This window comes from Oncorhynchus tshawytscha, linkage group LG07 (assembly GCF_018296145.1).
Source record: "Oncorhynchus tshawytscha isolate Ot180627B linkage group LG07, Otsh_v2.0, whole genome shotgun sequence".
Lineage (NCBI taxonomy): Eukaryota > Metazoa > Chordata > Actinopteri > Salmoniformes > Salmonidae > Oncorhynchus > Oncorhynchus tshawytscha.
The window spans coordinates 24108547-24125064 of NC_056435.1; the positions used below are offsets into that span (position 1 = coordinate 24108547).

A 16518-nucleotide genomic window follows, 5' to 3' on the forward strand; every position below is an offset into this window, starting at 1 on the left:
CCTGTCCATAGGCAAACACCGTAGCGTTGTATCCGTCGAAACAGCCCTCGATGAGTTTGTGGACGCAGGCAGCATAGATCTGCTGCTGGGCTGAGTCGATGTCGAACACAAAGTCGTACGTGAAGGCCTTGTCTTTACCCAGCAACATCTGGGGCTCCCCGGGCGTGACCAGCGTACACACGTGACAGCCCTCAATCTTCTCCTTCGCCATCTGGGGACGGATCCTTCAAAACACAGGAGAGAAGAGAGACACGGGGTCAACGAGGGGTTAAAACAGTCATGGTCAATCTACAGTAAAAAGTTTCAAACGTTGTTCCAAAGCAATCAGGGATTCAAACTGCTGACCCCGAATGACCCCAGATGACCCCGAAACATGCAAAAAAAAATCTCTGCTAACTAATTCAACAACAAAGAATATGATCTACATGATCCGTCTGTGTGGTGTGTAAAATAAAAAGTGGGTAACGTGAACCTAACTCACAGCTAAAAAATGTCAAGAAAGCAATCCAATCCAAAGCCCCCATCTGTTCTACCCCCTCTTTCAGGCAAACTTGTCTCATCGGATCTACACAAGTCGCATAGGTCACATATTTTGGAGTTCAAAACAGCGAATTTCACAGAAAGGTGACTAGTTTGCATCCCTGAACAATTCAGGTGAGACACACTGTCAACTCGGGGTTCAAATAATGTCGTTATTCAAATACAGAAGAGGTATGGTCAATGAAATGGTAAGATGTTGGTACTTTGTTATATAAAACACATTTGGGAGCATTCCAACAAGCTATTACTGAAGATGAGTCTAAAAAAAAATAGATGAAGAACTTGAACTGAACTAGATAATGTGGAGTGCAGATCATTAGCTGATCATTTTAAATCTGGTCAAATCCATGACCAAGCAAAATCAGTAGTGTATCTCCCCCACTAACCTCCTAACCCCCCCTTCGGGAGGTAATCCCCACACACACACACACAGAAACTCCCCCTATAGAGATAAGCCCCCCACTTGAGACCACACCAGTGTCTCTCTCCCATGTTCTCTCCATATGAGCAGCTGCACACATTTCAATTCACACATGTGCCCACACACAGACACACACACACACACACACACACGTGCCCACACACAGACACAGACACACACACACAGACACAGACACACACACACACACACATACACACACACACACACACACACACACACACACACACACACACACACACACACACACACACACACACACACACACCTTCCCCCAGTGCTGACTGCAGCAGTTTGTTGAGACTGAGGGCTCAGAAGACTGGCCTACAGACCTGCATTAGGGAGAGAGTATGTATGCATACTGTATGCATCTCTCTCTCTCCATTCCATCTCTCCTGTATGACTGCATCTCCCTCTCTCTCTCCATTCCATCTCTCCTCTATGACTGCATCTCTCTCTCTCCATTCCATCTCTACTCTATGACTGCATCTCTCTCTCTCCATTCCATCTCTACTCTATGACTGCATCTCTCTCTCTCCATTCCATCTCTACTCTATGACTGCATCTCTCTCTCTCCATTCCATCTCTCCTGTATGACTGCATCTCTCTCTCTCCATCCATCTCCTGTATTCCATCTCTCCTGTATGACTGCATCTCTCTCTCTCCATTCCATCTCTCCTGTATGACTGCATCTCTCTCTCTCCATTCCATCTCTCCTGTATGACTGCATCTCTCTCTCTCCATTCCATCTCTCCTGTATGACTGCATCTCTCTCTCTCCATTCCATCTCTCCTGTATGACTGCATCTCTCTCTCTCCATTCCATCTCTCCTGTATGACTGCATCTCTCTCTCTCCATCTCCATTCCATCTCTCCTGTAACTGCATCTCTCTCTCATTCCATCTCTCCTGTATGACTGCATCTCTCTCTCTCCATTCCATCTCTCCTGTATGACTGCATCTCTCTCTCTCCATTCCATCTCTCCTGTATGCATCTCATCTCTCTCTCCATTCCATCTCTCCTGCAACTGCATCTCTCTCTCTCCACTCCATCTGCATCTCTCTCTCTCTCCATTCCATCTCTCCTGTAACTGCATCTCTCTCTCTCCATTCCATCTCTCCTGTAACTGCATCTGTATCTGCATCTCTCTCTCATTCCATCTCTCCTGTAACTGCACTGTAACTGCATCTCTCTCTCTCCATTCCATCTCTCCTGTATGACTGCAATCTCTCCTCTCATCTCCATTCCATCTCTCCTGTAACTGCATCTCTGTCTCTCCATTCCATCTCTCCTGTATGACTGCATCTCACTCTCTCTCATTCCATCTCTCCTGTATGACTGCATCTCTCTCTCTTCCATTCCATCTCTCCTGTCTCTCCTGTAACTGCATGACTGCATCTCTCTCTCTCCATTCCATCTCTCCTGTATGACTGCATCTCACTCTCTCTCCATTCCATCTCTCCTGTATGACTGCATCTCACTCTCTCTCCATTCCATCTCTCCTGTATGACTGCATCTCTATCTCTCCATTCCATCTCTCCTGTATGACTGCATCTCATCTCCATTCCATCTCTCCTTCTGCATCTCTCTGTCATTCCATCTCTCCTGTATGACTGCATCTCACCATCTCTCTCCATTCCATCTCTCCCTGTATGACTGCATCTCTCTCTCTCCATTCCATCTCTCCTGTATGACTGCATCTCTCTCTCTCTCTCCATTCCATCTCTCCTGTATGACTGCATCTCTCTCTCTCTCTCCATTCCATCTCTCCTGTATGACTGCATCTCTCTCTCTCCATTCCATCTCTCCTGTATGACTGCATCTCTGTCTCTCCATTCCATCTCTCCTGTATGACTGCATCTCTGTCTCTCCATTCCATCTCTCCTGTATGACTGCATCTCTCTCTCTCCATTCCATCTCTCCTGTATGACTGCATCTCTCTCTCTCCATTCCATCTCTCCTGTATGACTGCATCTCTGTCTCTCCATTCCATCTCTCCTGTATGACTGCATCTCACTCTCTCTCCATTCCATCTCTCCTGTATGACTGCATCTCTCTCTCTCCATTCCATCTCTCCTGTATGACTGCATCTCTCTCTCTCCATTCCATCTCTCCTGTATGACTGCATCTCTCTCTCTCTCCATCTCTCCTGTATGACTGCATCTCTCTCTCTCCATTCCATCTCTCCTGTATGACTGCATCTCTCTCTCTCCATCTCCATTCCATCTCTCCTGTATGACTGCATCTCTGTCTCTCCCATTCCATCTCTCCTGTATGACTGCATCTCTCTCTCTCTCCATTCCATCTCTCCTGTAGGACTGCATCTCTCTCTCTCTCCATTTCATCTCTCCTGTGACTGCATCTCTCTCTCTCTCCATTCCATCTCTCCTGTATGACTGCATTTCTCTCTCTCCATTCCATCTCTCCTGTATGACTGCATCTCTCTCTCTGGATTTATGGCATGGGAAACATGAGAAGGAACACATTTTACGTAAACCAAAGAAAATAGAAATGAATAGTAAATATTGCACTCAAAAAGTTTTTTTTAAAGTTAGACATTTCAAGTGTTGTGCAAATAGTTGTAGTACAAATAGTGGGGGAAGATAAATAAACAGATAAATATTGGTGGTATTTACAATGTTATTTGTGTTCCACTGGTTGCCCTTTTCTCATGACAACTGTCCACAAAAGTTGCTCAGCGTTGTCCAGAGAAACATATTGTAACACTCCAGAGGGGCGAATGGTTCCGGCGCCGACAGAGATGGCCGCCTCGCTTCGCGTTCCTAGGAAACTATGCAGTGTTTTGTTTTTTTACGTGTTATTTCTTACATTAGTACCCCAGGTCATCTTAGGTTTCATTACATACAGTCGAGAAGAACTACTGAATATAAGATCAGCGTCAACTCACAATCAGTACGACCAAGAATATGTTTTCCGCGACGCGGATCCTGTGTTCTGCCTTTCAACCGGGACAACAGAATGGATCCTATGCGGCGACCCAAAAAAACGACTCCGAAAAAGAGGGAAACGAGGCGCTCTTCTGGTCAGACTCCGGAGACGGGCACATCGTGCACCACTCCCTAGCATTCTTCTCGCCAATGTCCAGTCTCTTGACAACAAGGTTGATGAAATCCGAGCAAGGGTAGCATTCCAGAGGGACATCAGAGACTGTAACGTTTTTGCTTCACAGAAACATGGCTCACTGGAGAGACGCTATCCGAGGCGGTGCAGCCAGCGGGTTTCTCCACGCATCGCGCCGACAGAAACAAACATCTTTCTGGTAAGAAGAGGGGCGGGGGCGTATGCCTTATGGCTAACGAGACATGGTGTGACGAAAGAAACATACAGGAACTCAAATCCTTCTGTTCACCTGATTTAGAATTCCTCACAATCAAATGTAGACCGCATTATCTACCAAGAGAATTCTCTTCGATTATAATCACAGCCGTATATATCCCCCCCCAAGCAGACACATCGATGGCTCTGAACGAACTTTATTTGACTCTTTGCAAACTGGAATCCATTTATCCGGAGGCTGCATTCATTGTAGCTGGGGATTTTAACAAGCCTAATCTGAAAACAAGACTCCCTAAATTTTATCAGCATATCGATTGCGCAACCAGGGGTGGAAAAACCTTGGATCATTGTTACTCTAACTTCCGCGACGCATATAAGGCCTTGCCCCGCCCTCCTTTCGGAAAAGCTGACCACGACTCCATTTCGTTGATCCCTGCCTACAGACAGAAACTAAAACAAGAGGCTCCCACGCTGAGGTCTGTCCAACGCTGGTCCGACCAAGCTGACTCCACACTCCAAGACTGCTTCCATCACGTGGACTGGGATATGTTTCATTTTGCGTCAGATAACAATATTGACGAATACGCTGATTCGGTGTGCGAGTTCATTAGAACGTGCGTTGAAGATGTCGTTCCCATAGCAACGATTAAAACATTCCCTAACCAGAAACCGTGGATTGATGGCAGCATTCGCGTGCGAACCACTGCTTTTAATCAGGGCAAGGTGACTGGTAACATGACCGAATACAAACAGTGCAGCTATTCCCTCCGCAAGGCTATCAAACAAGCTAAGCGTCAGTACAGAGACAAAGTAGAATCTCAATTCAACGGCTCAGACACAAGAGGCATGTGACAGGGTCTACAGTCAATCATGGACTACAAGAAGAAATCCAGCCCAGTCACGGACCAGGATGTCTTGCTCCCAGGCAGACTAAATAACTTTTTTGCCCGCTTTGAGGACAATACAGTGCCACTGACACGGCCTGCAACGAAAACATGCGGACTCTCCTTCACTGCAGCCGAGGTAAGTAAGACATTTAAACGTGTTAACCCTCGCAAGGCTGCAGGCCCAGACGGCATCCCCAGCCGCGCCCTCAGAGCATGCGCAGACCAGCTGGCCGGTGTGTTTACGGACATATTCAATCAATCCCTATACCAGTCTGCTGTTCCCACATGCTTCAAGAGGGCCACCATTGTTCCTGTTCCCAAGAAAGCTAAGGTAACTAAGCTAAACGACTACCGCCCCGTAGCACTCACTTCCGTCATCATGAAGTGCTTTGAGAGACTAGTCAAGGACCATATCACCTCCACCCTAACTGACACCCTAGACCCACTCCAATTTGCTTACCGCCCAAATAGGTCCACAGACGATGCAATCTCAACCACACTGCACACTGCCCTAACCCATCTGGACAAGAGGAATACCTATGTGAGAATGCTGTTCATCGACTACAGCTCGGCATTCAACACCATAGTACCCTCCAAGCTCGTCATCAAGCTCGAGACCCTGGGTCTCGATCCCACCCTGTGCAACTGGGTACTGGACTTCCTGACGGGCCGCCCCCAGGTGGTGAGGGTAGAAAACAACATCTCCACCCCGCTGATCCTCAACACTGGGGCCCCACAAGGGTGCGTTCTGAGCCCTCTCCTGTACTCCCTGTTCACCCACGACTGCGTGGCCACGCACGCCTCCAACTCAATCATCAAGTTTGCGGACGACACAACAGTGCTAGGCTTGATTACCAACAACGACGAGACGGCCTACAGGGAGGAGGTGAGGGCCCTCGGAGTGTGGTGTCAGGAAAATAACCTCACACTCAATGTCAACAAAACTAAGGAGATGATTGTGGACTTCAGGAATCAGCAGAGGGAACACCCCCTATCCACATCGATGGAACAGTAGTGGAGAGGGTAGCAAGTTTTAAGTTCCTCGGCATACACATCACAGACAAACTGAATTGGTCCACTCACACAGACAGCATTGTGAAGAAGGCGCAGCAGCGCCTCTTCAACCTCAGGAGGCTGAAGAAATTCGGCTTGTCACCAAAAGCACTCACAAACTTCTACAGATGCACAATCGAGAGCATCCTGGCGGGCTGTATCACCGCCTGGTACGGCAACTGCTCCGCCCACAACCGTAAGGCTCTCCAGAGGGTAGTGAGGTCTGCACAACGTATCACCCGGGGCAAACTACCTGCCCTCCAGGACACCTACACCACCCGATGTTACAGGAAGGCCATAAAGATCATCAAGGACATCAACCACCCAAGCCACTGCCTGTTCAGCCCGCTATCATCCAGAAGGCGAGGTCAGTACAGGTGCATCAAAGCTGGGACCGAGAGACTGAAAAACAGCTTCTATCTCAAGGCCATCAGACTGTTAAACAGCCACCACTAACATTGAGTGGCTGCTGCCAACACACTGACACTGACACTGACTCAACTCCAGCCACTTTAATAATGGGAATTGATGGGAAATGTAAATATATCACTAGCCACTTTAAACAATGCTACCTTATATAATGTTACTTACCCTACATTATTCATCTCATATGCATACGTATATACTGTACTCTATATCATCGACTGCATCCTTATGTAATACATGTATCACTAGCCACTTTAACTATGCCACTTTGTTTACATAATCATCTCATATGTATATACTGTACTCGATACCATCTACTGTATCTTGCCTATGCTCCTCTGTACCATCAGTCATTCATATATCCTTATGTACATATTCTTTATCCCCTTACACTGTGTATAAGACAGTAGTTTTGGAATTGTTAGTTAGATTACTTGTTGGTTATTACTGCATTGTCGGAACTAGAAGCACAAGCATTTCGCTACACTCGCATTAACATCTGCTAACCATGTGTATGTGACAAATAAAATTTGATTTTTGATTTGATTTGATTTGATTTGGTTAATTCACGTTAATGAATTCATTTTGGGAGATGGTGGATATGGAGTTTGAACCTCATGGGAAGTGGACATAAGGATGAATGGACTTTGGTCCAGAAGAATGGAAAAATGAGTGTGGGGGGAAATGAAAGGAGAAAGCTTTGGGTAAAGTCAAATCAGTGAAGATCGTGAAAAAAATGGGCTAGTTCTGATTTCTTGTTTTTTGGTTGATGGAGATAATGCATCATGCTTTGAGCTATGGGGCAGGGCACCTGCCAAGGGAGTCTCGGAGGATGTTGACGCTGCTCTATTAACGGAAATTCCAGGAGTGGTTGATGCACGGAGGATGAATCGTGTGGTTAATGGCCGGAAGGAGAAAAGTTAGTATTTTCTAATATGGAGTCTCTCCCTACTCGAGTACAGCTGGAATATGCGTACTATCAAATCCAAATCAAATTGTATTTGTCACGTAAGCTGAATACAACAGGTGTAGGTAGACCTTACAGTGAAATGCTTACTTACAAGCCCTTAACCAACAACGCAGTTTAAGGGCTTGTAAATAAGCATTTCACTGTAAGGTCTACACCAGTTGTATTCAGCGCATGTGACAAATAGAATTTGATTTGGTTTGATAGTACACATATTCCAGCTGCACTCCTGTTAGAGCTTTTGCAAACCGGCATGTACTATGTTTGGACATATAAGTGTCTGCAGATGGGAGAAGCTAAGATGTGGGATGTGTGGGAAAGACCACTATAAAGGAGATTTCACATATGTAGTACAAGACAATGGCCAAGGAGAAAAATGATGTAATTTCTGCATCTTTCTGAAGAGCTTCATGGAGTACTGTCTCCTGTGGTCCCACCCTTTCAGGCCCCAGAGCCTGAGCAGGGAATTTGAGTGCTTGAAGAACTGAAGAAGTGGGAATGTACATATGTTTGTTAACATTTTTTTTGTAGTGTATGGGGATTCATGTTCATGTTCCCTTCCCTGCAGGGAATGCATTTTTCTTTTGTAAATGTTTAACCCCCATCCAGTTGGTGACGACACTACACCTTTTGAGTGTAGTTCGCCATTAAACCCAAAGAAGAAGTGGGCAACGCGCATTCCCCCTATCTGTGCATGTCTGTTGCTTGCAGCAGTGGCGGCTGGTGGGAGGAGCTATAGGAGGACAGGCTCAGTGTAATGACTGGAAGGGAATAAATGGAATGGTATCAAGCACATGGAAACCACGTTTGACTTCGTTCCATTTCAATGTGCCCATTCCTCCTACAGCTCCTCCCACCAGCCTCCTCTGGCTTGAAGCTACCACTTTCTGTAGCCGTTAGCGATGACGCTAATTAAAAAATCTTCTGGTAGATGGGAAAGGCTTTACCAAAAAACTTTACCATTAAATATTAACAAAGTAGCCTATGCTTACCTGGCATAATTATATCATCAAGCTTAAATCAATCCAGGGGGTATTTGTTTTGAAAACTCTACCATCACACGTGCACTACTACAAAAATACCACTGAGCAACAGTCTCTTGCTACTGTAGGTGCGCACTGGAATTAAAGGGTAACCACCCAAAAATCTAAATTTAAACAAAAAAAACAGTATACATTTTCATTGCAGCCCTGGACAAGCACACCTGATTCAACTTGTCAGCTAATCATCAAGCCCTCAGTGAGCGGAACAAGGTGTGTTTGTCCAGGGCAACAACAAAGATGAGTATTGTTGAGGGGTACTTGAGGACCAGGGTTGGGAAACACTGCTCTAGGGCAACAGTGTCTAGTTCTCTCTCCTTTCCTGCCTTCCTTCTGTTTCTCTTATAGACAGATGCAGAGTAGGATTCATGTGAGGGTTGACCTGCTGTAAATCAGATGAAAATGGACCCTGAGTGAACACACACACTGTCACGTTCGTCATAACGAGGAGACCAAGGCACAGCGTGATATGAATTACATTCCTCTTTAATGAAAGAGAACACTGAACAAATTATACAAAACAACAAAGCGAACGTGAAGCTATATATATAACGAGTGCTGACATGCAACTAACCATAGACAACACAAAAACTAAACCAACCACCCTTGTCACACCCTGACCTAACCAAAATAATAAAGAAAACAAAGATAACTAAGGTCAGGGCGTGACAATACCCCCAAAGGTGCGGACTCCCGACCGCAAACTCGCTGGAGACCCCGGACTGTGGACCGTCGCTGGAGACCCCGGACTGGGGACCATCGCTGGAGACCCCGGACTGGGGACCGTCGCTGGAGACACCGGACTGGGGACCGTCACTGGACACCCCGGGCTGGGGACCGTCGCTGGAGACCCCGGGCTGGGGACCGTCGCTGGAGACCCCGGGCTGGGGACCGTCGTTGGAGGCCCCGGACGGTGAACTGTCGCCGGAAGCTCTGGACTGGGGACTGTCGCCGGACGCACTGGACTGCCGCCGGACGCTCTGGACTGGGGACTGTCGCCGGACGCTCTGGACTGGGGACTGTCGCCGGACGCACTGGACTGGGGACTGTCGCCGGACGCACTGGACTGGGGACTGTCGCCGGACGCACTGGACTGCCGAGGTGCACAGGAAACCTGGTGCGTGGTGCCGGCACTGGTGGTACTGTGCTGGGGACACGCACCTCAGGGCGAGTGCGGGGTGGAGGAACAGGGCGTACTGGGCTCTGGAGGCGCACAGGAAGCCTGGTGCGTGGTGTTGGCACTGGTGGTACCGGGCTGGGGACACGCACCTCAGGGCGAGTGCGGGGAGTAGGAACAGGGCGTACTGGGCTCTGGAGGCGCACAGGAAGCCTGGTGCGTGGTGTTGGCACTGGTGGTACCGGGCTGGGGACACGCACCTCAGGGCGAGTGCGGGGAGTAGGAACAGGGCGTACTGGGCTCTGGAGGCGCACAGGAAGCCTGGTGCGTGGTGTTGGCACTGGTGGTACTGGGCTGGTGACACGCACCTCAGGGCGAGTGCAGGGAGGAGGCACAGGATACACTGGACCATGGAGATGCATTGGAGATCCAGAACATAGAGCTGGCTCAATACGTCCTGGCCGGATGCCCATTCTAGCCCGGCAAATGCGAGGAGCTGGAATAGAGCGCACCGGGCTAGAATAGCGCACTCAGCCAATCTCCTCGTGTGATTTTTTTTATTAAAAAAATAATCTTGGGGCTGCCTCTCGGGCTTCCGTGCTAGCCGTGTACCTTCATATCTCTTCGCTGTTCTTCTATTCTCCTGTATTTATCCTCGTAGTATCGCCATTCCGCTTTTGCTGCCTCTATCTCCTCCTTATGATGGCGACACTCCCCCGGCTGTGTCCAGGGTCCTGCTCCAACTAATATATCCTCCCAGGTCCATTTCCCCATTAAGCGCTTTTCCTCCTTTTCACACTGCTTGGTCCTTGTTTGGCGGGTTATTCTGTCACGTTCGTCATAACGAGGAGACCAAGGCACAGCGTGATATGAATGCATTCCTCTTTAATGAAATAGAACACTGAACAAATTATACAAAACAACAAAACGAACGTGAAGCTATATATATATATAACGAGTGCTGACATGCAACTAACCAAAGACAATACAAAAACTAAACCAACCACCCTCGTCACACCCTGACCTAACCAAAATAATAAAGAAAACAAAGATAACTAAGGTCAGGGCGTGAAACACACACACGTTTTGTTCATCCATCCTCGTGGGGACCTAATATTCATTTCCATTCAATATTTTCCTTAAACCCTAACCCCTAACATTAAACCTAAACCTCAGCCTAATTCTAACCCAAACCCTAAACCTCTTACCGTAATTCTAACCCTAACTCCTATCCCTAAACATCTTACTGTAATTCTAACCCTAACTCCTAACCCTAAACATCTTACCCTAATTCTAACCCTAACTCCTAACCCTAACCCTTTACCCTAATTGTAACCCTAACCTTAAACCTAACCCCTAAACTTAAAATAGCCTTTGTCTTCATGGGGACGTGGGAAATGTCCCCACGAGGGAAGAAGAACCAACCCACGATCACACACAAACTCTCATCCCCGGACAGGAAATGCCACACCCATAAATAATCAACACTCAAGCACATCTTACCGTGACTGAATGCTCAGGGGTCTAGTAAAACTGACACCCCTTATACAACACACACAAACACACACAGGGCTCAGCTGGACCCGTGTAACAGTGTCAGCTCAACCCTGCTGCTCCAGTCGAAAGGCCTGATCCATAACATTGATTACTACTGCAAATGTCACACCCTTAAAGACACAGACAAACAAGCACACACCCGAAGGTATGCTCTGCAGCTAATATAATAACCTATGATAAAAAATATTTAAAAAATAAAGATTAACTGTGAGGGGTGGTAGGAGGCAGAGAAAGATAATTCAATCTCTGTCTATCCTATCTGAGTCATGATGTGGATGCCTGATATAGACAAACTAATCCGTCTATCTCTTCATCTAGTGAGTCTATATCCCGCCCCAAGCCAACACCACTCTGGCACTCACCAAACTGTATGGGGCCATAAACAAACAAGACACCGCTCACCCAAAGGCAGTGTTTCTGGTGGGTGGAGACTTTTTACGCGGGGAGACATAAAACAGTCCTACCTCACTTCTACCAACAAGTCTCCTGTGCCACTAAGGGAGCTAAAACTTACACCACTTTTATTCTACTCACAGAAACACATACAAGGCCCTTCCTCGTCCCCCCTTCTGCAAATCTGACCACGACTCCTGCTTCCTGTTTACAAACAAAACAAAAGCTCAAAACAGATGAGTACCATCTGTGATGCCCTCAATACAGAAGCGGTCAGATGAAGCAGACGCGAAGCTACAAGACTGTTTTGCTAGCACAACAGGCCGGGATATGTTTCGGGATACATCTGATAGTATCTAGGAGTTTACCACGACAGTCACGGGCTTCATCAATAAGTGCATAGACGATGTAGTCCCCACAGTGTCTATAAGAACGTTTCCAAACCAAAAAAAACATGGATTACAGGCAACATCCGCTCTGGGCTAAAGGCTAGAGCTACCACTTAGGAATGGGACACTGACTAATACAAGAAAGCACGCTACGGGCCCTCTCAACTGACTGCATCACCGACGTTTTGCTTCCAGACAAACGAAATACCTTCTTTGCCCGCTTTGAGGACATTACAGTCCAACCGATGCGGCCCACTAACAAAGACTGCGGGCTCCCCTCTCCTTTTCTGTGGCCGACGTGAGTAAGACATTTAAATGTGTTAACCCTCGCAAGGCTGCCGGCCCAGACGGCATCCCTATCCGCGTCCTCAGAGCATGTGCAGACCAGCCGGCTGGTGTGTTTAAGGACATATTCAATCTCTCCCTATCCCAGTCTGTTGTCCCCACATGCTTCAATATGGCCACCACTGTTTCTGTACCCAAGAAGGCAAAGATAACTGAACTTAATGACAATCGCCTTGTGGCACTCACTGCTGTCATCATGAAGTGCTTTGAGAGACTAGTCAAGGATCATATCACCTCCACTTTACCTGCCACCATAGACCCACTTCAGTCTGCATACTGCCCAAACAGGTCCACAAATGATGCAATCGCCATCACATTGCCCTATCCCATCTGGATAAGAGGAATACCTGTGTAAGAATGCTGTTCATTGACTACAGCTCAGCATTCAACACTATAGTACTGTCCAAGCTCATCATTAAGCTGGAGGCCCTAGGTCTCAACCCCACCCTGTGCAATTGGGTCCTGGACTTTGATGGAAGGTCAAAAAGATCATCAAGGACAACAACCACCCGAGCCACTACCTGTTCACCCAGCTACCATCCAGAAGGCGAGTTCAGTACAGGTGCATCAAAGCTGAGCCCGAGAGACTGAAAAACAGCTTCTATCTCAGGGCCATCAGACTGCTAAACAGCCATCACTAACTCACAGAGGCTGCTGCCTACATAGAGACTCACTAGTCACATTAAACAATGCCACTTTAATAATGTTTACATATCTTACAATGTATACATATGAGATGAGTAATGTATCTTGCCTATGCCGCTTGGCCATTGCTCATCCATATATTTATATGTACATATTCTTATACCATCCATTTAAATGTGTGTGTATAAGGTAGGTGAGGAATTGTTAGATTATTTTTTAGATACACTCGCAATAACATCTGCTAACCATGTGTATGTGACCAATAAACTGTTATTTGATTTGAAATGCACCGCCCTTGCAAATGCCCTAACCTATTTATCGAGGCTGCTAAATAGTCAATTAATTGTACCCAAACTACCTGCATTGACTATCTTGCACTGACCCTACGCACACTCACTAGACTATATATACAGTGGGGCAAAAAAGTATTTAGTCAGCCACCAATTGTGCAAGTTCTCCCACTTAAGATGAGAGAGGCCTGTAATTTTCATCATAGGTACACTTCAACTATGACAGACAAAATGAGAAAAAAAAATCCTGAAAATCACATTGTAGGATTTTTAATGAATTTATTTGCCAATTATGGAGGAAAATAAGTAAGCCCCCCTGTTCTCCACTCATTACCTGTATTAACTGCACCTGTTTGAACCTGTTACCTGTATAAAAGACACCAGTCCACACACTCAATCATTCAGACTCCAACCTCTCCACAATTGCCAATACCAGAGAGCTGTGTAAGGACATCAGGAATAAAATTGTACACCTGCACAAGGATGGGATGGGCTACAGGACAATAGGCAAGCAGCTTGGTGAGAAGGCAACAACTGTTGGCGCAATTATTAGAAAACGGAAGAAGTTCAAGATGACGGTCAATCACCCTCGGTCTGGGGCTCCATGCAAGATCTCACCTCATGGGGCATCAATGATCATGAGGAAGGTGAGGGATCAGCCCAGAACTACACGGCAGGACCTGGTCAATGACCTGAAGAGAGCTGGGACCACAGTCTCAAAGAAAACCATTAGTAACACACTACGCCGTCATGGATTAAAATCCTGCAGCGCACGCAAGGTCCCACTGCTCAAGCCAGCGCATGTCCAGGCCCGTCTGAAGTTTGCCAATGACCATCTGGATGATCCAGAGGGGGAATGGGAGAAGGTCATGTGGTCTGATGAGACAAAAATAGAGCTTTTTGTTCTAAACTCCACTCGCCGTGTTTGGAGGAAGAAGAAGGATGAGTACAACCCCAAGAACACCCTCCCAACCGTGAAGCATGGAGGTGGAAACATCATTCTTTGGGGATGCTTTTCTGCAAAGGGGACAGGACGACTGCACCGTATTGAGGGGAGGATGGATGGGGCCATGTATCGCGAGATCTTGGCCAACAACCTCCTTCCCTCAGTAAGAGCATTGAAGATGGGTCGTGGCTGGGTCTTCCAGCATGACAACGACCCGAAACACACAGCCAGGGCAACTAAGGAGTGGCTCCGTAAGAAGCATCTCAAGGTCCTGGAGTGGCCTAGCCAGTCTCCAGACCTGAACCCAATAGAAAATATTTGGAGGGAGCTGAAAGTCCGTATTGCCCAGCGACAGCCCCGAAACCTGAAGGATCTGGAGAAGGTCTGTATGGAGGAGTGGGCCAAAATCCTTGCTGCAGTGTGTGCAAACCTGGTCAAGAACTACAGTAAACGTATGATCTCTGTAATTGCAAACAAAGGTTTCTGTTCCAAATATTAAGTTCTGCTTTTCTGATGTATCAAATACTTATGTCATGCAATAAAATGCAAATTAATTACTTAAAAATCATACAATGTGATTTTCTGGATTTTTGTTATAGATTCCGTCTCTCACAGTTGAAGTGTACCTATGCTAAAAATGACAGACTTCTACATGCTTTGTAAGTAGGAAAACCTGCAAAATCGGCAGTGTGTCAAATACTTGTTCTCCCCACTGTATATACCTCAAATACCTTATTATATATCCTGATGCCTAGTCACTTTACCCTGCCTTCATGTACATATCTACCTCAAATACCTTATTATTATCTATCCTGATGCCTCATCACTTTACCCTGCCTTCATGTACATATCTACCTCAAATACCTTATTATTATTATCTATCCTGATGCCTAGTCACTTTACCCTGTCTTGAAGTACATATCTACCTCAAATACCTTATTATTATTATCTATCCTGATGCCTCATCACTTTACCCTGCCTTCATGTACATATCTACCTCAAATACCTTATTATTATTATCTATCCTGATGCCTAGTCACTTTACCCTGTCTTGAAGTACATATCTACCTCAAATACCTCTTCACATTGACCTGGTACAGGTACTCCCTGCATATAGCTCCATTCTCATGCATTTTATGTTATTCTTCTTGTGTTACTATTTTATTTTTCAACTCTGCATTGTTGGGGAGGTCTCGTAAGCATTTCACAGTAAAGTTTACACCAGTTGTATTTGGAGCATGTGACAAAATTTGATTACATTTATATAGAAGAATGTTTAAACAACCACAGAGCCTCAGCTCTCCCCAACACCACAGTAGGACGAGGACACACTTAGAAACTGATCCAAGGTCAGTTTTGATTTCCCTCCCTTAATAATTATGGTTGGGATTTGGCAGGTGTTGCCTAAAGGCAACTTCTACACCAAACACCCACCAGTCTGCATTCATTACCCAGTGATTTGTTAAACTAAAATCCCAGCAGACACACGTCGAGGGAGTTTGGAACTCATTACAAACTAGCTGTGGGGGGATTCTCCTATCAGTATAATTATCAAAACGCGCGCACACACACACGCAGCGTTATCTAAAACCCCTCAAATCCTCTCTAATCCCCCAATCGAGAAGATGAATCATCATCAAGTAATGGGTTTAGGGCTGAGATGAGACTGAAACACTAAATCTAAACTCATATAAAACAGCTTGGGCCTATGCATAAGGACTCTGAGTGCAACTGCGTCAGAACGTTTAGTCAGTTACTCCTCTGCTCCACCGCAGAAGGGAATATGAGGGCAACTGTGAACCATGTGTGTCTTCCATTTGCCATTGTGGTTCAAATCAAATCTAATTGTGGATTACAACAGGTGTACCTTCCAGTGAAATGCTTACTTACGAGCCCCTAACCAACAATGCAGTTTCCAAAGAATATGGATAAGAATAAGAGAATAAGAAATAAAAAGGTTCTGCCAGTAGCACTTCTGTTTCCACTGTGTAGAAGGCAACTGTGAGCCATGTGGGTCCCTCGTCATTGTGTAGTAATGTCAGTAGGTAACGTCACTGATAACTTAAAATGGTGGTCACATATAATCACCTCTAGTTGTCCTGATCAGAGAGACATGAGGAGGGTCAACCACATCCTCTACAGGACTGGGCAGGACAAGATCAACAAGCACACACACCGTGGCAAGCCG

At 46.3% G+C, this 16518-nt stretch overlaps 1 protein-coding gene across 6 annotated transcripts in view; it reads right to left on the minus strand.

The window, feature by feature from the left end:
* LOC112254161 (kinesin-like protein KIF21B) overlaps positions 1-16518 on the minus strand; it is a 114236-nt gene that overhangs the window by 53182 nt on the left and 44536 nt on the right. For all 6 annotated transcript variants that reach the window (XM_024426446.2, XM_042324203.1, XM_042324204.1 and 3 more), the window contains exon 2: positions 2-224. In XM_024426446.2, coding sequence (XP_024282214.2) covers positions 2-224 — 223 coding nt within the window. The remainder of the gene's footprint in view (position 1; positions 225-16518) is intronic.